The sequence below is a fragment of the Gobius niger genome (genome assembly GCF_951799975.1).
Source record: "Gobius niger genome assembly, chromosome: 20".
In the NCBI taxonomy this organism is placed as follows: Eukaryota; Metazoa; Chordata; class Actinopteri; order Gobiiformes; family Gobiidae; genus Gobius; species Gobius niger.
The window spans coordinates 15147899-15172215 of record NC_136871.1 but is presented as its reverse complement, the minus strand read 5'-3'; the positions used below and the strand labels follow the sequence as shown (position 1 = coordinate 15172215).

General features: G+C 42.7%; 2 protein-coding genes across 3 annotated transcripts; one reads left to right on the top strand and one right to left on the bottom strand.

Moving 5' to 3' along the window:
* Positions 1-179: 179 nt before the first annotated feature.
* On the bottom strand, positions 180-18832 carry zhx3a (zinc fingers and homeoboxes 3a). Of its 2 annotated transcripts, none has more exons than XM_079578681.1 (3): positions 18692-18832; positions 2162-4912; positions 180-1674 (listed from the first exon to the last, which is right to left on the bottom strand). In XM_079578681.1, exons 2-3 carry the CDS (start codon positions 4738-4740, stop codon positions 1641-1643), a joined length of 2613 nt encoding a protein of 870 aa, XP_079434807.1. In that variant the 5' UTR covers positions 4741-4912; positions 18692-18832; the 3' UTR covers positions 180-1640. The 2 variants fall into 2 exon arrangements, with proteins under 2 accessions (XP_079434807.1, XP_079434806.1); XM_079578680.1 differs by lacking the exon at positions 18692-18832 and adding an exon at positions 14628-14883.
* fam83d (family with sequence similarity 83 member D) lies at positions 18340-23902 on the top strand. Its single transcript, XM_079578682.1, has 4 exons — positions 18340-19140; positions 20849-21016; positions 21179-21303; positions 22474-23902. Exons 1-4 carry the CDS (start codon positions 18661-18663, stop codon positions 23273-23275), a joined length of 1575 nt encoding a protein of 524 aa, XP_079434808.1. The 5' UTR covers positions 18340-18660; the 3' UTR covers positions 23276-23902.
* Positions 23903-24317: the final 415 nt, after the last annotated feature.

Below are 24317 nucleotides of genomic sequence, written 5' to 3'. Positions count from 1 at the left end.
TGGAGCCTGGCGCTCCGTTTTCTCTATACTTCCACCACCAGAACCAGCTGCATTGTCAGCGCCTCACCAGTAGATGAGGCTACATGCTTTCCTCTGCTGTCAGACCTCCCACTGAATAACTTTCAATTAATTACTCCTTGGTGTGTGTGTGTGTGTGTCCTGACGATGAAAATGCGACATTGTTACTTGGTGAGTATTGTTTATTCTGTAAAGATTCATAAGTGTAGAAAGGATGATACAACAGTGCATTACGATCAGACTATTTCATAAAAGTTTAAAGTGATCATAACACCGTAAGTCCAGATTCCATTTATTTAAAACCAAAATAATTTGTAACATTCGACACAAGTGCATACACTGCTGGTAGGAGATCAACCTCCAATTTCACTTTGGATGGTATAGCACCGTTCTTAGCTATTAGCAGCTTGACAAAGATGCAGCTTAATAGGATTCATGTAGTGACTGAATGTTTATATAACACAAGAAAATTCAGAAAGAGGAGCAAAGTTCTCCTCATTTGGCTCTCTAGCAAGCACAATATCTCACTCTGTCAGTGCTTAGGGACCAAATTGATAATTTGTTTTTGCCTGTAACAATATTTGATACAATTACAGCTTAAAACATCTCCAAGTGTACAGAAAGCAGCACAAGATTTTTTTTTTTTTCACAGATATAGACCAACAGTGACCATCAATGCACTGGCATGTTAATTTTTTCATGTTCCTTTTTTTTTTTTTCTCTTCTTAAAGACAGCACAATAGCCGAAAAGCAAGGTGATGGACATACGGTCATCAACACATAGACAGAGCTGAGTAAGGCAACGTTAGCGTGACAGGCTTTTTCTCTGTTCATTTGCAGGGCAGTGTAGTGTATTGATCTTCACAGCAGTCAATACCTTTACTGTGGGGCAGTGTGATTTTTTTTTTTTTTAGCATTGTCTTCATTAGTGCATTGTATATAGTCTCTTGCGTGTAGCTGAACTGCAAAGTGATCACTAACATTTATACATTTCTAAATAAAACATGTTTGATTGCATCTGGACTTACAGTGAACTACAGAAGAGTAAATAGAATTGAATAACCAAAGAACGGAAAATGTAAAATTCAAGGCAGTGCTGAAGTACTGGTTGCTAAAAAAGTAAAAAATATCACAAAGCCAACAATAACAATTCCTCGACACGTGTTTGTCCAGTCAGTACAAACTCTCTTGTATAGTGCAGATTCGATCATATACTGTATTCATATATGCTTTTCTCCATCTGACCCAGAAACAATCTCTCGGCCCTATCCTATCTTCGCTTATTCAAGTCAGTTATCCAGTCAGTGTGCGTCTTTTCTCGTTCTTTTCTTTGATCCCTCGTACTGACCTCATTGTGCACCCTCCCCACACAACCACAAAGAAGCATGAAAGGCTTTAAACATCACAGGATTCAGAAGGTGAGAAGTTCTTTCTTTTGACGATGGCGGGACGTGATGGCAGATGGAGTTGGAGGAGGGGTGGGGGGTATTCACAGTTACAGTCAGAGTCCTACAGTCCAGCTACAATCACATCTGCTGTCATGAACACTCTGGTAGACCACAGCCAGGGAGCAAGCCAGCCTTCCGACATGGTCTTCCACTGGCAAGACCCAGCCTGTTACCTCACACCTCCAGGAGCTCCATCCTCAGACGGTCCCTGACATACACACATAAACAAACAAACAGACAGAGAAGACACAAACTGTCAACATGTGTTCTGAACCACAGTGCCCTACACTGCTCAGACTGTAGCACAGGAGAGCACAGGTTCAATAGCCTTATGGAAGTCCATCATTGTAGGCAATTGTCATAATTAATTCACATATATTAGCATGCACTTTTGATCAATAATTCAACAGCCCACATTCATCTAAAAATAGCTGTTTAAACACAGGGCTTTGATTGTCTGAATAAGCTCATCATCAGTGTTGAGTACCTGTATGTGTGCACATCTCCTGTCACCTTTCTAAAGTACATCACAATTCACTGACTACAAACACAAGCTGTCATGCTTTCATCACTCCACCTGGCTCATATTGTTTTCCAATTGATAAGCGAAACTGAGCTATCAAAAGAATCGCACACACACTGAGACCCTAGTCCTACTTCTAACTTTTATAATTTTCATTGTGTCCTAGTCGTACCTGGCCTGATTGGCGTCATTCTGTTGTTCAATCAGGGACTGTTTGGCCACTGGCTGCTTGTGGTTCTCTGCACTCTGTGACCAAGGCCCCTGCAGGACTCCCATAGGTGCAGCCTCTTCATGAGCAGCCCTCATGGTGCTCTCCTTGGACCCCATAAGACCGAGCAGGGGTGGGTATGAATCCCGCCATACCATCTGGTGAGCTGAGCTCAGGCTTCCTTCTTCAAGGTGCTTTATTATGTCTTGCTCTGCAAGTTTCTTTTTGTCTAGAAGGTCCTTTTGCAGCTCAGTTTCAGCATCACTGTGGCCCATCTGGGGCTCGTGGTCTGCAGGCAAGCGCTGGTAAGTCTCAAGCCACTTTAACTGCCCATTCTTGTGGCTATACCGACTATCACTGAACCAGCGAACAACCTCAGACTTGGGCAGACCTGTTTGCACACTTAACTCCTCATATTGCTGACTGCTGGGCCAGCGCGTGCTTGAGAACACTTGTCTGAGGATGTGCAGCTGCTGTGGGGTCTTGTTGCTCCAAGGAGGAGAAAAGGATGACTGAGGGGTGGACACCTCAGTTGTCTCAGGCTTGTGTTCTTGGTGAACACTTTCCGGGGTATTCTCTGGCGCATTCATCTGTATCCTCTTGAAGTTAATCTGAAGGGGGGGTGTTTTCAGATCAGGCCCATTTGTGTCTGGAGCCAGAGGGTCTTCATCCTTAATGAGCTGCTGTAGGATTGACATGCCTTTAAGAGAGAAGTTGAGTTTGTTCTCATCTGCATTAGATGAGTTCATAGTGATGACAGTAGTGCTGGTGTTTTCAGTTGGAGATTTGCTGGCGTGGTTCAGGCTAGGGGCACTATCGATACAGCTTGTTCTAGCATATTCATTGTTAACACTTCTGTTGGTGTTCTTGCGGGTGTTGACACCGCATTTATCATCTTGGAGCTGTTCTAGTGGATTGTTAGTGCCGCTGATGTGATTGTTAAAGGAGGGAGGGGATTTGCTGGTGTTGATTAAACTCATTGGGTTTTTGGTACCATTTTGTTCTTCCAATCCAGTTGGTGAACAACTCATTATGTTTGGTTTGCCATTGATTTCAGCGACACAGTGCTCATTATTGCTAATGTTGGCAGAACTGTTGGTCTGGCTGTTGTTAACTAGTTTCCTATTGACAGTCTCACCATTACTAATGCTACTGCTGCAACTGCTGCTCCGACTGCTGCTGAGACCAGCACTGCTCACAGGCAGGTCAAGGCCATTAGTCTTGTCCGATTCCACAGTAGCTGGGATATTCTTGCTAAGTAACTGTGGGGTTCGGACAGCAGATGGAAACCTTGGCGGCAGAACTGAAGTAGAATATGAGACTCTCGTGACATTAGGATTGGTAGACATGTTAGGATGTTTAGAGATTACTCCAACAGGTCTGGTTTTCATAATGCCGTAAGGAACTTTGGCCATGGGGAAGTTTGGTCCTTTAGAGCTGTGATGGACGGTGTGATGGACAATGTGATTGACCTGCCGTGGTGCAGCAGGCCGCTTTTGTGGTGCTCCACCCTGGAACACTGTGTTAAACATTTTCCTTCTTGCTTCTTCGATCTCTTCAGGAGACCAGCTTATGCCCTGCTTCAGTCTCTGGGCAGTGAACCACAGTTTGATCTGCTCTTCTGGGAAATCAGAGACTACCGTTAGGTAGCAAAGTTCAGCTTTGGTCGGATAGGGGAACTTGCCAAAGGATGTCTTGAGAAAACTGCTGGTGTCCATGGCGGCATCATAAGTGGGGATGCTGCTTAGGGGGATCATCACCTTTGGAAGGTCCTTATTGGAATCAGAGGAGGGAGAGGAATAAAGGGAGGGAGTGTGCTGGTGAAAGACTTGGTTGGACACTGTCATAATCTCGTGAGAGACAGTGGTCCTCGGCATAGCTGAGGCTCCAGTAACACTGGCAGCCCCATTTTGAAGTTCAGGCACATTTGTCAGCATGCTGGGGTCTACATCCTTTCCAGTATCTCTCTTTCGTACCTCAACTGTGTGAGAAATCACAATCTTTTTGTGCTCCCCCTTAGATTTAATAATCTTTGCAATGGGTGTTTTGGTTAGGGGGATGCCCATTTCCTTATTTTCTCCACTGTCAGTGAAAAGGCTCTGCTCCACAGTTGTGATGCCATCCCTTTTGTTGACAGTCAGGGAGGCAGTGACCAAGCCCTCCATTATTTTTGGGTGGGTGTTTGCGTTATGTAGAGCAAGAGCTTCAAAGCGAACTACTGACATCCCACAGTTCAGACAGTAGAAGGTGGGCTGGGCTCTAAAGTCTAAGTGGCAGTTGTGCATGTGATCCAAAAAGTAGTTCAGATCTCTGGATTCAAAATGGCAGGGGTGACAGCTGTAGGTGCCTCCTTTCTGCGTCTCACTGGCAGTCTCAGACTTGTGAGAGCAGTGGCCAGACTCCTCTCCAGAGATGCTGAGTATGCTGTCCTCTGGGATTGTCGGTAGAAGCTCTGGGAGTGAGCCCAAGATGATTTCCTCACGCGCATGCTTGGATTTGGATGGTATCATACAGGGTACAGTGGATTTCCTTTTGCTGGCCATGGTGATTCTCTGTGGAGATGACAGAGTGGGTGGTTGGTCTGGCTTGATGAGAACAGAGGGTGGGTGGACAGTGGAGAGGGTAGAGTTGACTTTAGTGTCATGGACCAGCCACCATATCACAGTGTAGCTTCATGCCTTCAGACGACGCAGGACTCCTGTCACATGGAGAATCCTGCAAGAAACAAAGGACAAAAAAAAAATGCAAATTTGCTCATTTAAATCATTCACTGAGAATTGGCAGGCTGCTGAATGTCCACATATAAAGAATGGTGTGTGTATTTATTTTTCAAATTTGATTGGTGTGAAAAAAACAGAAATCTGTCACATATGAATAGTACATTACTTGGCTGTGATTTACTTGATAAGAAATTAATGGCATGAATTATTTATTAGATGAATTACAGTAAGCAGAATACAAAGGATGCCAATAGCACCACACAGGATAATAGGTGTAGGTGGAAAAGCAGTGTTAGAAGAGTGGGAAGTGTGCGGCAATTAGCGGGCTAGTGAAATATTATCGGGTTTTATTTTACACATACAGTATGCTTGGTATTTTAAACGGGCAACTCGGAAATTAATACAATCATTTGCTAAAACCTGTATTGTAAAAAGACTATTTCTGAAAAGTAACCCTGGCTTCATATTTTCAGGTATTTTGTGCTGCAGTCAAAATATTGAAGATGTGGATAAAGGCTTTCTATGACTTTTTCTTCATAATAATGAAAACCTCTGGGCAGAGCAGATACACATACTCCTACACAGCCTCATTCAGTCAGTGTTCCTTTTATTTACTTGGATTTACAGACTACTGTCTAGCTGTCACTTTTTATGAATTTAGAAAAAAAAAAAAGAAGCGTGACGGTGAAAAAGCAACAAAGACAAAAACGGCAGATATTTCATCTTTTCTTATACAGGTTTGAAAGATACACATTTTAATGGAAGACATCCACATGTGCAAAAAACACACAAAAAAAAGCATTATGAAATATACATTTTCTGCCTCGCCGTCTTAATAATGGGATATTCTAATCTATTTTTCCCACTTGCCTTGGTCTGTCACTCTGAATTGGTTAACATCCGAAAATGAAAATTGTCCTCAGAACACCCCAGAGGTTTGGCACCTTTTGAGTGGGATGCACTTCCCCACTCCGTAATAAGAGACTAAACCCTGCAGCTGAATTGCACTATGCAGTACAGTACACACACATTTACTAAATAATTAGTCCATTTTGAGGTTAATTTGCTTTAATTTACATCCTCAAGTATTTTCAATTACTTGAACAATGCACAAATCTTTCTCTAAACCTATTGTGTGTAAATTATGCACTGCGCTCAGACACTCGTGGCGAAGAAATCTTTTGCATGTGATGTTACACTGTGCCACCTCTTGGTGCGGTGTGGTGTCAAGAGAGGAAAAAAGTGAGGTGCATGTGTGCGAGAGTTTCACAGCTGTGAGCCGAGAACAGTGTTATTCCAGGGCCTCCAACGCTCTCATAAGGTCTAAGGAGGTTACTCCAAACACATCTGAAGCCATTTACAAGCTGCCGGCTCTAACCGCCTCATCCTACATTTGTTCGCGAGCAGCATGACATCGTGTGCATGCATACGGAACACAATACACAGCTTACTGGCTGCACAAATCCATTAGCAAGCCACATCCACCGGCTTTCTTTTCCGACAATACTCCAGTCATAAGGATGGATACGGATTGTCTCTGCTGTCTTGGATATTTCTCTGCTTTTGGCTCCAATTTAAAAACTCTATTCTCTGAAAAAGCCACAAATATTTGACAGTGTCTTGAACAAGACAATGAGAACACACTGGTGAGTGTTTCAACAGCAATGGAGCCAATTGTTTGAATACACAGAACTAAAAAAATATGATTTTCCTTAAAACAACTTGTGTTCTTCAAAGCTCATTCACTGTTAGTTTTTTCCCCCTGTAAAATATGAATTTAGTCGACGCGTCAGACAAGAAAGCAAAATATCGTTAAAATTGCAGTTTCTCAAAGGGCTAATTACATTCAATTCAACACGACACGAGTCTGTTTTAGACCTTCACGCATCAAGTTGAATTGAGCTGGTGTTAAGAGATTTAGAGCGAAGGCCAAACTCCAATACTAAGATACGTTGTTGTATTTTCCTCTGCTGTTCCTGCTCCCTCTCAGTGTGTAGGCCAGTCTTGTTGAGGTCGGGTGTTTTATTGTGTCACCTGTTCAGTAACGACACTGTTGTATTCAGATGGCATCACCTGCCAGCTGGAGGATGGTAGCAGAGTGCCCACTGATACATTCAATCATTTTCTACAACATATTAAGGGCCATTGTACAACAGCCTCCGCCATCTACTTTGTATGGGAGGCAAATACATCCAGGCCACACTTAAACACTTAAAGGCACAGAGTGATGCAAATCAATCGATTCATCTGCATATTTAAGCATTTATTTTGTATTTTGTGAACAATATAATATATAAATCTATGTATTACAAATAAAGGAGTTATTTTAAAACATTCAGAATATCTATCACTTCAGTCTGTGAGAAACGGGAGCAAAAAGTGTTGCGTTTCTATTTTTGCTGAGTATTTTTGAAGCATTGAGGGAAAAGTAAGACATCAAAGTGAGGCTTGTGCCCTCTGTGTGAACTGTGTAATACACACACTACAGTGAGAGCGCAGCAGAAGCCAGTTCTGAAAAATGCACTGATGTGTGACATACTGCCAAAATGAGTCTCCTTCTAACACCATCTACTCATAGAGACAGGCTTTATGTTCTCATCCTGGACATGCACGTATACTGCTTACATCCCTAGCCAATACCTTACAGCTAACAACAACGGTTTTCTCTCTATCCGGTTGGACTGTTACAATGAAAACAATTGGAAACACTTGTGCCTAGATGTTGAGTCACACCGCGTTCATCGACACTTCAAAGTGCTTTCGCAGTAGTCCTCTTTGACTGCGTCCACGTGTATGTTCACTGAGGCCGGCTGGATGGTAAATAAAAGATGAATCTGTTTCAGAATTAAAGCCCTCCAATGACTGCCCCAACAGCACCCTGCACTCCCAGACAGGCTGTGACACCTCCACGCAACTAGCCTGCTTTTTTTCTGCTTCTATGGACGGATCTACAGAATTGGGCATAAAGCAAAACAAAACAAACAAACATAAAACTAGGTCACCAGCATCTTATGCAGTAATCCCGGTTCAGAGCATCCAGACGCAGGCATGTGCTGTATGTTTGGCCGCCAGAGAGGTCATGATATTCTCTGACGGCACACTCGATTAACCCCTGTTGAGGACACCATGCTCATTCAAAACTGCCTTCTACTGAATGAGGGATTTAGGAGTGTGCTTTCACGCAACAGCGGCATGTATCGGAAACAGCTGGGAGAGAGGCGAGCTGCTATATTAGGAGGTGCAGAGGAGATTTAACTTTCTCAGTTCATTGTTGTTGAAAGCACATGTTCTTTCACTTGTTTTAGCTGTGTATTATACGCTCTAATGTTCTCTGCATAAGATATGGGTAGAAATCTACAGATTGGAACTGTCCTTTGCACTTGCCAGAAATATAGTTCTCATACTTCGTTACATTAAAGTAACAGTAAAGCATGTTTGACTGTCCACGGCTGGCTTTGCTGTAGAACCAGCCGAATCAATGGTGGCTCCCTGTAGCTATGTGAAGCGATTGAATTTGTCCAACAAGCAGTACAGTGTGCTGTATGCCAGCCAGGAGCATCACACAGAATCAGATAGACAATAATGTGATGCCCAAAGTAATTTGGTCACGGTGGTAGGCTGTGACTGGTGCGCTCCCGGAGGGGACACCGCTCCCCACTTCCTGCATGAGAAAGTCAAAGATGAGCCAAAAGTTGAGGAAGGTTACGTAAAAAATCAGGTCATCTATCAAAAGAAAAGGCTGTTTTATCTGGCCCATAAACCAGACACTGAGGCTTCCCAGACTGAGAGCCACTGAATGGCTTGTACTGAAAAGCAGGGCCTTGTGTTACAGCAGAGAGGTAGATACGGTTCAGACGATCACTGTCCCAACTGTGTCGTATGTCCCGTGCTGGCACTGGCCTGTTGGCACAAGGGGAGGAAGCCCTTTGGATCGGGGCAGACGGAGACAGTCCGGTGTGTGAAGAAGAGAAGCCAGAGAACACCCACGAGTCAGGATTGGAGATGGCATCTGTACAAGTTCTTCACGTGACGATGATAAGTGAAGGCTCAGAAACAGGAATAAAATGAAGCGACGCTACAGTAATTAACCTAGTAACAATTCTTGTAAAAAAAAAAAAAAAAAAGACAAAGATGAAAAGAATGTGGGCGGACAAGTCATTTGTAAATGCAGGATTTCTTCAACAAGCACTTATCCAGGACATAGTAGTGGTTATTATATACTATTCTGTACAATACTGATGAATATTCCAAGCATAAATTATGTTGTGCAATGGGTTAAACAGACAAAGAGGAGTACAACACTACGACACTTCAAAACAATGTATTATGACATTATCTTTCAAAAATATGCTAATTGATTATACACATTATCATTGTCACACATTCATCAACAGGCCCACAGTTGTGTGTATGGGTGTATGAATGTTACATGGTCAAAAACTAATTTAATGTGTCATTGATTCGAAACCGTGCTTTTCCCCCAATTTGTATAACCTTAAAACAGACAGGTATTTTTTTAATATTCATATATTTTTTTTATCATATGACCGACCGTAGATGAATGCATTTAGTAAATATATTATTTCATTTCATTTCATTTATGTGTATTTTATTGTCCGACCATAAACAATAAAACATTATTGGATATTATCCCTTTTATTTTTGTTTTAACACAAGCGTTTCAGAACAAATAGGATTATGACAAGTTTAAATTCTGATGGGCTTTATGCGTTCCGCATGATTAAATTGCAGCTTTAAGATTTGCAGGAGGTCTCCCTTATGTGCCCTTACACATCGATTTCCATAACAATATTATATTTACATCTCATTAATATTTAATTATCTCCTTTTGTACTTTTAAAAGGCACAAAAAGCTGAGGGTTCTGCTCCAGTTTCAAACCCAATGAAAGGAGGCAGCGAGTATTTCTTTCAGCACCTCATAAACTGCTGCAGTAATTACAATATTACAACACAAAAACATGGCCCAGTCTACCGCCAGCCCGCTACCAGGGGGAAGAGGCAGGCAGCATGGAGACATTAAAATTTAATTCAAAACAGTCCGCTGATTGAGCCACTCCCATTGGCCAGGTCACCTACAGTTGACATTATAGCAGACAGAGATTGGCGTTTTGTTGTGTCACTTGAACGAAAGTGTGGAAGGCAGACTGGAGGAACAAGGACAAAGGGAGACAAACTCCCGACATTTGGGAGAAAAGTGACTGATGATGATGACAGGCTCAGTGTGCTGTTTCAATATTCTTCCCCGCTGACACCTCGTAGACACACACACACACACACACACACACACACACACACACACACACACACACACACACACACGCACGCACGCACACACACACACACACACACACACACACACACACAGGCGCGCACACACTCCTATTGCACCTCCACAACAGTTAGCGCCGTCTCTTTGAACCCCATCACTGGCAAGGACTCTCTGATGAGCAAAAAAAAAAAAAAAAAAGGTAAAAAAAAAGGCAGGAGGCATGAATTTGTCAACATTTGTTTTGTGTCTAATTATTCCTGACAGTGATTCGCATCTGTCTGGAGAGCCTGCTTCAAAACACCCAAATTGACCTGGTGTCTGGGCTGGAACGAAAAAGGAAAAACTCCAAATATATATATTTTTAAAAACAATGTGGCGGCCGCATTTTTCTGCCAAATCTCCATTAAATAGATTACCGTCATGTGAGTGGATCAGCTGGACATCCAAATATAAGCCAGACATGGAGAGCAATTAACGCGAAGCATTGTGGAAGAGATGGGGAATGGGGAACAATGGTGTCTCACTTAGAAGAGCAACGATGTGATCTGGCGCTGGGTAGTCACAGACAAGCATGGCTGGTTGAATTTTAAATTGTTTTTGTTTGTAAGTCTGTCCGGGGGTGTCCGTCAGGTTGCCAGCAGGGACTAATAGAGGACTTTGGTGTGTCAGAAATGAAAGGACAAGCTTTTGAGCGTACAGTATGTGCAGGCAAGTGCAGTAGGCGAACAATAAAATAACAATAATAGCAATCACAATATTAATATTAATCAGCGTGAACTTTAACTAAATATTGTAAGTAAAAGGTATATAAAGTAAACTATATATGGTTTACAAGAGTGATGACTGTCTTATTTATAGGACAAAATCAAAAATTAATATGTTTTTTTTTTTATACACATGTATACACAAATGTAAGAAGCATTTATCACTGTAATATTTTGTTCACTATGATGATCAAGCTGACGAGGACACCGTAACTTGAAGTTATCACACATTACAATATTACAAATGAACTTGGTTATAAATACAAAAAAAAATTGGAAACCTTTATTTTTACTGAATACCATTTTTAGTTCAGCTTGAAGGAGAGAGGATAATAAATATTATATAAATTCAGCAGGGTTTTTAGTGTTTTTTGTTTTTTTTACATTTGACTGTATAGCATAAGTGTTATGTTCAGGGAGCGTTCAAGATGCACAGGGTCATAAGCTCATGTCTGATTTAGCAGCATCTTTGAGCGTGGCCAGTTTTGTGTTCAAGACATGGCTGCTCTGTTCTCTCCCCATTGTAACACCAGAGTGCTGTGTGCATATTCATGTCTTAATGTCGGAGACGCAGGTGCTGTCAGCCATCGCTCTCCTCCTCTGCCTAATCTCCACACACACCCTCACCTCCACTACTGCAGCCGCGTCCACTGGGAGACCGGGCGCTGGTGCCACTCATGTGTTAACATCACCATGGCAACTCCTCTCTTCCCCTTGCCCACCACGCCACACAACCGAGTCCCCTGCCCACACCCACCGACCTCAAGACACAAACAAAGTGAATTCCTCCTCACACTGCATCCGGAGCAAACTTAATCCCTGACAGCCATCTTTAAAAAGTCTAGTCATGGTTCAAGTCTCTTTACAGTAACTTCGGGTGAGGTCCGTAACCACTACTTCGCTTTCTTAATTGCATAGCAACAGAGACATTCCTGCATCACGGTTGGTGAAAAAAACACCAGTCGTACACAGAGTGAGGGCTAACAGTTTGTACAAGGGCTGGGGACGCGACGGAATACAGAATAAAGAATAAAACAACAATAATGACAATATCACCACATAGCTGTGGTGTAAACAATGTGACTTTTGCTACTGTATATAATATGCAATATCTTATTATATTTGAATGAAAATTTCACAAAACAATTTAAGTCTCTTTACAGAACCACAGTTATAAATTGTAAAACAAACCTTCCATCATACACTTAATTTATTTCCTTTATTACAAATTAAATTTTGTGAAATACTGCTCAAGCAATCCGACGCGGTGTCAAAAAGCAGAAGAAAAGACCAGGCACATCACACATGGAGCACTCTTATGGGCTCACTACCTCCGGGCGTTAACACTTAACTTGGCCAAATTATCTTGTGTCCCATTTGATCATACTGGTAAAAAATGATATTGTCCAAAGTTCAGTATGTGTGGCCTAGTGACTGGTAGACAAATAAACCATAGAGCACCACGAAATCTGAGTCACGCATCATTCTGCATAACTTTTTATGAATAACTTCTTCAGTTCTGTACCCAAGACTCCAAGCATTTGTTTAGCAACTTAAGAACAGAAGGAAGAAAGATGGCGGCGTAGTGCACATTGTAGTGACCATCCTAAAATGGCTGACATCACACGCTCCTCGAACTGCCAAAGTCTGGCAAACGCCAACCCCTGCTGACCAAATCTTTCTTACATGAGACCGTGAAAGTAACAGGGGCTCTCAACACTAGCCCCAAGGTTCTTTCCCCCAAGGCATTTCTTTTAGTTGGAACTGAGCAAACATGCTGTTGTGGGGAGGCTTTTGAGCGCCCTGAGCTTCGATACGGCATTGGTCTGGTGACAAAAGCAATAGCACAGGTCTGAAAGACCCAAATACAAGTGAACCCTGTATAGGACTGGGTTACTGCAAAGAAAATAGCCCTAAGCAATGTGTTCAGCACAATATTTTGCAAGGATCACGGGATACGCACTCTTGTGAATGCCTGTGTATTTTGAAAAGTCTGGTTAATTGATGTGCTTGGCACTTCATAGTATTTCATACTGTAAATTTCAGGAATGTTACAGTCCATGTCAGTTAAATTTGCAAATCATGACCATATGCCCTGCTGTGGTATGTCCTGGTAGAAGGGTTGCACCAAGTGAACTGTAAATGCTGTATCCACTGTATACAGTGGTGCATGTGGAGAGGTGTTCAGGCCGGGGCTCTGAGAGAAGGAGGGTGCCACCTGGACATAGCCGTGCCCAGGGCAGTGGGCAGCGTCGGCCCACTACACTGTCTGTGTACACAAACAGCCCGCTGTGTCCATAACCAAAACTCTGGAAGGAACTGAGTTTGGTGCAGGGAGTGAGGGATGAAAGGCAATATGCTTGGCCTCATTAGAGCAGTTCCGAGAAGGGCGATGGAGGAACGTTCCCAGGGCTCCACAAAGGGAATTGACATTCCCCCAGTGGAAGCGCCCTGCTGGACTAAAAGCCTGCACACACTCTAGTCTCACCGGGCCAAGCCGGAGCAGAGCCAGGCTTCCTCGGCCAGAGCTCATTTACCTTTGTTTGTGTGCATCACACACGCCTGCAAATGAACTATCAGAGAGCACAAGTACCACTGAACTAGACTTCACACTGGAGACACCCTCTGGAGTTCAAAAACATACTAATTTATCAAAATACAGTACCGCAGCTCTCTGTAATGCTTCTTGTGACCTACATTATATATGTAACATGTTCTACACAAATATTTCCTAAATGAGCATGCGCCAATTCATCTGCGCTGTTTGACAGAGCTTTCATGTTACAGACCTGCAGCAGTGCACACATGATCCACAGACACACATTAGTCAGCAGAGGTCCCTCTCCCGGGGGCACGGGAGGACACATGGCTTTCAGAGCCAGGCCAATAATATTTAGGAACTGAAAGATACTGTAACTTCATAGTCACTTTACAGGGAGTGTATTTATATACGCCATGTGTGTTAATGTTTGTATAAAATCAGCACGAGTTACTGTACAGTATGTGTGAGCGAGTGTGAGTCGGCAGCTGCACATTGGCAAGAGGAAGATGAGGAAATGAAAGAAAAGGAGTCCTATGGCATGGAGAGATACAGGCCTACATTTCTGTTGTGGGGAATTTGTCGAACAATCAAAGGGTGAAAACAGACACTTTGTTTGCGTTTAGGACGCCTATGGACTCACTACGTTATCGAACAAGAAACTGTAGGAGTGTGTTGAGAAGTATTTCACAACTCTCTCCAGCAGCACACAGCGGGGGAAATACGCGCGTTGAGCAGTAAAATAGGCAGATACGCCACATTGTATAGAGCAAGCAGGAGCGTGAACTGGAGCAGACGTTGTTAGAAGCGTAACAAACTGACTGAGTTAACCCGTTTGACTCCATTCACAAGGCTGTGTGGGGTATCAACACTTCGCTACGGAGCCCACTTGCCCAGTTACAGTGTGGCACTCCGTATAACCTTATGCATATGCCCCCCACAAAAAACCCTCCACCCCCCCTTCACCTACTGTCGCCATTTTATACATTGGTGACTTCATATAAACTGCCTTCACTACAGCAACCATATGAAAATTCTATATTCCGATGCAAGGCATGACTCCAGTTAACAAGTTTGAAGCTCACCAATAACTACCCAAGAGCAGAAGTGTCCTTACCTCAACCGTCGCCGGGTAAAAATGGGTTCCGACATTAAAATATAAATGAATAATATTGGATTAGGTCCGATCGCAGCGCTTTGAGGAGAAGAGGAGGCGAGCAGGGGGTGGGAGCTCTCCTCAAGTGAACCCGGCGAACTGGCGTGAACCCGTCAGTGACCACGGTAAGGTACATTACATTGCTTTAGCCCTCCAGCCTGTGGCACACTGTATGCAGACGCCTAAACACTCCGCGGTGCGGGACGAGGCAGCTCCCAAAAAAAATTATAGCGAGTGTATTTCCTATGGACACGTGATTCGGAGCGTCATCCAAAATCCAAAAGCCCTTTCATCTAAAATTTGGAGAGGGGCGGGGATGTGATGTGTGGAAGTAGAGAGCAGGAGGAGGGGGGGTACGTATGGAGCCCAGCGCACATTTGGGTATGTCGTTATAGGACGAGAACAGATTGGGTTATACATAGCTACAATGGCGCCGCGGACCAGCCCCAACAGATGGAGTGCATTGTGTAAATTTGGGATTTGGGAAGAGTTTAGTGATCTCTGGATTGAGCGCCCAAAATGTCCTTTAATTAGGTCAGACGTGTGTGTTTTATAAGAATGTTGCAGTCTTCGGAGGGACAAAAGTCTTGATAGGCTTCTATGAATATTAATCGTAGTGGGAATAGTAATTTTAGACACAAGCCTATTATCCCAATGACTTTTAATGGCTTTATTTTTACGCACAATCCTCATCACGACACAACTTTTACGCACGAGCCATCTACCACAGCCCTGAACGTTTTAGTCCGAAATCAAACAAAAACTCAAATATGAAAGGGAATTGAGCACAGGGTATGAGCTATGAAAAAGTTGTGACTGATGTGATGCTTGTTTATCTCTTGTGCGTAAAAGCGAGAAAGACCCGCAAACAGGGCAAAAATAAGTAGGCTAGGCTACAAAGAATTAGATGGTTATATAACAACAATAATGCCATTATACTAAATTGGGACATTATGAAACTACACTAGAGTGCATGGCTTAGAAATAATTGGGAATGTGACAAATAGATGATGGGCGATTAAGACTCTAGATGGGAAGATGTCGCATAGTCTCTATCGGACACGCGTGGCTATTTATACAAAGATTATCAAATATATATTCTGGCCATATTGCTCTTGTTGACATGCCTAAGGCTTTCAGAGCACGCATATAGGCCCACTGAGTACAGCTGCCACAGGTTTAGATTTAGAAGAGGATTACGCCGAGAAAACGCAACGCAAACCCAACTGATATTGTGCGGTTGATCCGAGACCACGAACATGGATGTAAATATGTCGTGCGCTTGGAAGACGTGCATCGGCTGTACACTCCCACTTTGTCCTCCCAGAGTTCAGCCTTTATCTGTTGCTGTGTAGGGTCAAGACAAACAAAGAGTGTCTACCAAGAAGATGAATCACTCAGCAGCGAAAGCAGGGGGCCAAGCTCTGATTCCAGTCTGCGCCTAACGGGACAAGTGGATCGGCACCACGTTATTGACCCAACTTGTTAAGTTCTCCTACAACCACCGTATGCGCAGCGTAGCCCATATCCAGGATATATCCAGAGAACGTGCACAATCACAACGTGTAGAGTGTGTATTTGTGTTTTATGGCACGGGTTCATTTCTACTGCTAAGGTGTATTGTCACGATTGCAGCGCGTGGGTTTACTTTGTGTAATGTGTCCAAGGCCTATATTGACCCCAAGTACCATATGCGTAAAGATGGCACAAAATGTCAGTAAACACTTAAACATTAGTCTTATTTAAAACAACATTTCAGGGCGACTCTTTTAGATAATTATACGTCAGATTATATATTTTTCACCAATAATTGCAAGACACGACTGCTTCGCCACACCTTTGAGGAACGTTAGTTTCATGTCAACTGTTACCTTGGTTACATAAAAAGGAATAAAGCAGTTGTAGGCAAACGCCAAATGTGTTGTGTTCTTTGCTTTATTCATTTATTTGTTTAAAACATTAGGGAATATAGACCGCATGTCATAAGAGAAAGACCTTTGCCTTGAAATAATGGAGTATAAGAAAAGAAGAATCATTAAGAAAAATAAAATGCTTTCACGCTGCTGGTTTACCCGTGTTTCTAGTGGTTGGGGCACAAGTTATTTTCAATTTTTTTGTTGCATCTGGTAGATTTTTGTGCCAAAACGGTCGATACACTTTTAAACCAGAAGGACACAAACTTCGAACAAAGCCTCACAATCAAAGCCTGCAATCCCATTAAACAAAACATCCAGGGACACATTTGGGATGCATTTGTCCTTGGTACAGCCCCTACCTGTTCATCAAGTTTTATGACAAGTGCAACCATTAGAGACTAAAAAAACACCGCATGGGTTAAATGAAAAAGCAAAGCAGATTAAAATATGTGGTTTCTTGCTAGAGACACTTGACATGTGCACAAGTGTCTCTAAGATGGATCTATTTCTGTAATTGTATCCATATAAGAGTTAAAGTTTAATGCACACCAGAACCCCATTTATCCATAATTTATGGTGTATAAAAGTTTCTACTTCTTATTGCAACCTTTGCGTTGGCTTCCTTGTTCCCAGTGAATAAGTCACCTTTCTGCACCTGCGTTACTGGATATACCTGATTTGTTTTACCAATTATTATGCAACATACATCTTACTTGCTTTGGCATAAACACTTAAGCCTCATACCAGTGTCAAGTCATATACTGTAGTAATGAAGAAATGAGAAGTAATACATAAAGTGACAGAACTGCATGATGTATTTTACAGAAATAAAGGCAATGTACGAGTTAAACTGCTCTCTAAGCAACATTCATTTTACATTTTTGTAACATCATGCTATAATATATCCATAATCCATTAAATCAATGAACAAGGAGAGGACTATAATAATGCAACACCGCTAAAAGAATACAAAATCAACCGTCGGCTACAAATCACCAATCAATCACCTGAAAATATAAAAACAGAAAACACTGCTGTTCGTCCTCGCTTATAATAGACTAGTACTCACTCGGGTACATTTACCCAAACACATTTACCTTTTATTTTTGCTACTCTACCACCACTGATGACTTTGAATAGTCTTGAGACTTCAAAGCTGAAAGATTCTACAAAGCAACATTGAAACAGAGAAGGAAAAAAGGTGATTTTGAAATAGGGTTAATAGCCTATTGCCACACATGAGCATTAATGCATTTTATCTGAGTGACTGTGTAATAAAGGAGGGAAACTGTGCAAGGTAACAGGCTTAACATGGTCCACATTTGTGTGTATAATTGAAGAGTAGTTCCAGATTGGATAAACCCATGTACTTTAATGGACATTAGACACCTCTGTCTACACAACACTAACAGCATTATCAATTAAAATTGTGATAGTAGTAATTATATAGTAGAGTTGTGGTGAATAAATTGTTTTTCTTTTTTATGATTGAATGCCTTTTAAGCCGTGTCAAAGATGAATTTCTGCCTCTACTAGGGCAGACAATAAAGATCTTATCTATCTATCATTAAAAAAAAAAAAAAATCCAGCTCTCCATAGCTTGCTTTTGTTGCCAAGCCCATGGCGTTAAGAGATACAATTAATACGTGACTTGATAGAACAATGTTGCCATTGTACTGAATGTTCTCTGTAACATAGACTGCGTACAGCTCGACGCGACAGAACAAGTGAGGCCACATGTGTGGTGCGGACGCGGTCCGTGATAAGAGCGGTCTGGTGCGAAAGCGCGCAGCAGAGTGAGCCCTCTGCGCATCTGTCTACTCTGTGTGCTGTAACCGGATCAGGGCAGAGCGGAGGGACGTACACGAGACTTGTTTGTTTCCGAATGAGCCAATGAGCCCGCCTTTACATTAGACTGACACAGCCACTCGTCGAGCCGTAGGACGCCGAACACGTTTGCCAGGAATCATACAGCCAATACCTGCTCAGGAAGAGGAGGACGAAGGGACGGGGCCAAATACGAATTATCTGTATGGAGGTCAAACGTTACCTGCGTGGGACAATATTTAGATCACAACATGGCCATGTCACAGTGCCTGGACGACTCACCTCTAGTGTCGACAGCCTCTAAAGTCGCGCTCGAAGACTTCCAGGACGTCTACAATGAGAGACACCGGTTGGCATTAGAGGAACTGCTGTCCGGGGGTCTGGATCGCTTCCTGGATTTCCTCAAAAAGGAGAGAATCCCCAACTTCCTCTCGGACGAAGAAATCGAGCACGTGAGGCGTACCTTGGTGGCCCCCCGGTGCGCGTCGGTGAACGGGGATGACCCTCAGCTGGAGGTGTCCGTGAGCAGCTCTGTCGACTGCTCATCGGTCACGTATTTCCCCGAGGTGTCTGACGTGGAGCCCCCCGTGCTGGAGCTCGGCTGGCCAGCGTTCACGGCGGGCTCATACCGTGGAGTGACGAGGGCCGTGGCGCACTTCCAGCCCAGCTACGGGGAATGCATCTACAGCTGCAAAGAAGCGGCCCGACGCATGATCCGGAGCGCGAGAGAGGTAATGAAGACACGACAAGTAAAACGTCTACCAGACTGTAAAAAACACATATCCAACAACATGAAGATGAACACTCGTAGGGCCAACGGATAGCATAGTAATTACATAACAGCCTTGGAAGAGTTCAGCCTAATCGTCCCTGGCAAACGACCTGGTCAATCACTGCGCTGTGGCTGTAGGATTAATGCCAACATAGCTTAAAAAAGCCCCCAAACATGATTGAGTTAGTTCAGTTTAACATTTTGTCCAGAGAGTCAAAAGCAAGGGCATTTGTAGCACCAAGGCACAACATGTTTATTGCGACTACACCTAGTTATGAAGACCATAAGAATGAGTGGGTACATTGAGTGACACTTCATGTCTACACTCGCAGAGGAGTAAACTAACCCTTTCCAATTCCATGAGTCAAAATAATATACTTAGATAACATACTTAGAAACCATTGACATGATAATATAGTTCTTTTACACTGGCCATCCCCCCAGCTTCACTTTCATTTCCACATAATGAGACCTATGTGGAGGGAAATCTCAGATGGAGTTGGCTATTCATGCTGACCAGTGATGAAAATGAATAGGATCTGTTAATTTCACTTGACATGCAAAAAAATGTACCTGGTGCTATTAAATATAGATATTTGCGGTGAAATGAACATATTTCTTTTAATTCCCGGACTGCTGCACACTTAACTGCTAGTTAAGTGTGTGTGTGGTCACCAGAGGGAAAATTAAAATCTACCATGTACCTTCCAAAAATACATGGCAGACGTCTCCAATGGAATATGTTTGATCATTGCCATTTTTAGAAGTTCACGTTTTTTTTTTTTTTGAAATCTTGATTTAAAGAAATCAGTGTTTGAAAGGTTTGGGAGGGAGGCATGAATATTCATGGTCTGTTTTTGATGTGGAGCTGTCAGTTGAGCCTTTTCTTTTGTGCTCCAACATTCCAGTGCTGAGCTGAGTGCAGCAGGAGCAGCACCTCGGGCCTGCGGAGAGCCTGCGTACCAGATGTGCTATGACTTGCTTTACTATTTTCCACAAATGTTGCTTCTTTTATTAGAGCATATTATTCCAAAGCACATCAAATAGGAATAGTTTGAGGGCTTCACAAAATCTTTTCACCCACGCTGGCAGTTCTTTGAAATGTAACCAACTTAAGCACATTGCTATCATTGCCCACTGTAACAAAACGGTAACACCACCATGCTCGCTCACCAAGGACAGCACTCTCTTTATCTTTCACAAAACTCATTCTTACTTTTCAAATTATTCTCAAGCACTGAATGGCTCCTATAGACTTGACAAATAATGCTGAAAGATTTGGCATAACCTTGGTGTGAAGCAATAATTCTGAGATAGGTGTAGTGTAGTCACATAGTCACATGCAGAGTTCCATTACATCCCGCAAAAATACAAATAATGAAAGAGGGAAATGGAGTTGAACTCTTCAGTGCACCTACTTGTACCCCGTACAGGAGCAGTTTGTTTGCTGACCAAGCGTTACCGCCTATCGCCATGGTAACAGACCGCAGTCAATCGAAAGCTCATCAGCACTCGCATTACTGAGAGTGTGTCTGACAGCGCGTCTGTTTGAATAGGGCCCTGCATTTGATAGTAATAAAAACACATTCAGGTGCCACATCTGGGAGTGTGCTGCCGCTGCCATGACTGGAATTCTATTGTATTGTCTCTGTAATTTTCCACTGCAGGTGATTGCCATAGTTACAGACTCTCTCACAGACCTGGACATCTTTAAGGATCTCAAGGAAGCCTGCTGCAACCGCAAAGTCCCGGTGTACCTCCTACTCGATCAACCCTGTGCCCCGGCTTTCCTGAAGATGTGCCGAAATTTGGGCGTTAACTTGGACGATCTTCGGGTATGCGTTCATTAATGGAGGGTGTGGCTCTGTGCGCACCACTAACATTAATATGGCATCACATTCAAATGTGTCCTTTAGGATGGGAGATATGCCAGGGTGGGGCTGCCTGTCTGCTGTAACTCACTGTTCTTTCTCCCTGTTCATTTTTAATCCCTCAAGCAAATGAGAGTGAGAACAATCACGGGCACCACTTATTACATGAGATCGGGAGCACGGATTACAGGCCGAGTTCACGAGAGATTCATGCTGATTGACGGAAACAGAGTGGCTACGGGTTCCTACAGGTATAATGACGCTAAAGGTGCACTAAATTATATGCCTTGCACAAGAATGTTTGACCTTTACACATACCAAAATAAAAAAAGGGCCTTTTAATATTGGTGATTGCAATTTATCTGCTATTTCACATGTTTCGAGTAAGCAAGTTTTCACAGACATGGTAAAAATGGAAATATAAACACACTTCAGATTATAAAAAGCCCCAAAAAGATTTAGCTCATTTATTGTCATCAGTCAGTATTGTAATTATTGGGACAGGCCTTGATAGATCTGTATAACACGCGCAAACACACACACACACACACAAAAATGAACGTCATAATGTCTGAATATAATTAAAAGGACAAACTTCAACAAAGTTATCGAATATGACAAGTTGTTCTTGATTAACATAAAGCTACAATTTGGCTGCTACACGGGTGATTTCCATTAACAGCTGCAGGTTTCTCTCACACTTTCACCTCTAACCTGTTTCATTCAAACGTGTTACACTGTGACATGTCATGACCAATTTTGTGATCTCTTAAGGGCACCCTTTCATCATAAGTAAAGGGACAACTTCTGCCTTTTGACGGCAAAATCAAATGCACTTAACTGAGATTATGAGCAAAGTTACAACTCTACTAACTCACCACACCACAGATGGCATGGAAAACTCATGCAAACTCGCACGCACACACACACACACACACACACACACACACACACACACACACACACACACACACACACACACACACACACATAGAAAGGCAATGGTTTAAACAAAGCACAGAGCACCTTCTATTTTTAATAATCCGGCGAAAAATATGTCATGGAAAAATAATGAGTTTGGTTATAATGGCTCTGCTAGGCCATGTTTTTTTTTTCTTTTAGAGTGTAAGAAGTGGACAGTTCCTTGTTTTTCTAAAGCACACAATTCTAATTTGTCAAACCCGGGGTAACCATAATGAGACCTTGCAGGTAGATTCAATTTGAAATAACCTACCATAGTTTTTTTCTTATATGATCAACCTAAATAAGATATTTTACCTCGAAACAGTAAAAATGGACTTCACGTTCACACACATTTCCTCAAAATTACCATGCATCATATTCATCATAAATAGAGTCTGTTCTCTGATTGGCTGAATGATCCTAATCCCATAAAGAGTAACTCTTTGCATTCTCCTCAGATTCAACTGGACGGACGGCAAACTCAACAGCAGCAACCTGGTTGAGCTTTCTGGGCAGATATCAGAGAAATTTGACGAAGAGTTTCGAATCCTCTACGCCCAGTCCTCACCTCTGAACGCCCACAGACCCCCCAGCGTCCGAAACAGTGGCATCTTCGATCATCATTTCCTAAAACCACCGGTGCCCACATCACCTTTTGTGCCAAAGCAGAGACCGACCGAGCGTTTGTGTGTTACTAGCACTCCAACACGCACACCGCAAAAATCACTGGGCCAGTCTAAAGGCGAAGCAATCGCCGAGGTGGGTCGCAAGGCAAGTCTGGACTCGGATGCATCCACTTTAGGGGAGAACATAGAGAATGAGGAGATCCTGGCTGGTAGCAACAAAATAGTGGGTGATGATAAAGTGCCGTGCCACGCTTGTACCCAGACGAGCTTTTCCTATGCAGACAACCACATGTGCGCTGAGCTCCAAGTTGCCCCTGAACCAAAAAAAAACAGCAACCAAAACCAGAGCAAAACCCCTCTAACCAAGCACCTCCTCAACCATGAATACAAAGACAGAGAATTAAAAGAGTGCTTCTATAAACTGGCCAAAGAACGCCAGTGTCATTACTCGGCCATTCGCAGCAAGCTGGAGCACGTCGTGTTTGCTATGTCCCAGAGGCGAGAGCTTGCAGACATATCCAACATATCCCGAGATCCAGGTGCTCACAGCGGGCCAAGAGTAGAGCCCAACACTAGAATACTCGCGGAGAGTGCAGGGATGGGCACATGGCCAAGGGCGAGATGTGTTCACTAGAATGGCCTCTCTAAAGGGAAGGTAGCAACACTGAAGATTTGTGCAAAAAATAGGTTATGACGAGTAGACAACTTTGTATGGTCTCAGACTCAGACTCTCAGACTGTTGCCTGTTCATCAAATCGGATATAGGCATGTAGGAATCTAAATCAGTGCCTTTGTTTTAATAATGATGGAACAAAGGAAGAAAGCAAAGCAATGTACTGAGTAATTATTGACTAATTGATTTCTAAATGCATACATTCACACTATGCATCTTTATTGAACTGGGATTTCAAGGGGGAAAGGGGCACTTTCATGTTGAGTTGTTTTGAGGTAGTTATTATTATTGAGAAGTATGCAACCTTTGGGAGTCCATAACGGCATGTGCATTTGACTGAGCACATAGTTGTCATTTCAATCTATAAGCAAAACGTTCTCTTCAAGACTTTATCAAATGTATGGGCTGAAAGGCTTTTAATAGAGCAGATTTGTCCTTTTAATGACCCGGCTGCTGTATGTTGTTTTTAGAGGTTCTAGTTGTTCACTGTCTCACCAGAAAACCTATAAAACAATTGATCCTGGAGCTTTTTAAAGGTGATAGAAAGTAAAGGCGCCACACTAACAACCCATGCAGTCAGAAGATATAACGTTTTTTTTTTCTTTGGGCTTAAAAAGCTCCATAATGTGCCTTTAAGGTTTTGGTTGTTTTATCAATAAGTGCCTTTTGTATTTTGATATGTGCCTATGTGGGACAGTTTTTGTTTTGGGGTTTGTTTATTGTTAACTGACACAAATGTTGCTCAAGTATACATACTATATACTGTAGTAGATTTTGAATGTGACGAGTGAAGCTAGATGTTTTGGGGGTTGCACAATGAACTGCTGAATTACATTAAAGAACGGTTTATAAAATAGCAGGTTTTCATTTATCGGAATCTAATTTTCTGCTGTAACTGCCTCTGAGCATCCTTCCAAAGAGCAGCTGGCTCTCGCTGTGCCTTGCTAATAAAAAGTAGCATTTCCTTTTGATGAGTGTGATTTTTCTCCTCATTGCCACTGTT

Excerpts from the sequence above, each read along its gene's own strand:
- zhx3a (XM_079578681.1), bottom strand. The coding sequence starts at position 4,740 with ATGGCCAGCAAAAGGAAATCCACTGTACCCTGTATGATACCATCCAAA. Across the intron at positions 1,675-2,161 it reads AATGACGCCAATCAGGCCAG|GGACCGTCTGAGGATGGAGC; the intron begins GTACGACTAGGA and ends TGTGTATGTCAG.
- fam83d (XM_079578682.1), top strand. The coding sequence starts at position 18,661 with ATGGCCATGTCACAGTGCCTGGACGACTCACCTCTAGTGTCGACAGCC. Across the intron at positions 19,141-20,848 it reads TGATCCGGAGCGCGAGAGAG|GTGATTGCCATAGTTACAGA; the intron begins GTAATGAAGACA and ends TTTCCACTGCAG. Across the intron at positions 21,017-21,178 it reads TTAACTTGGACGATCTTCGG|CAAATGAGAGTGAGAACAAT; the intron begins GTATGCGTTCAT and ends TAATCCCTCAAG.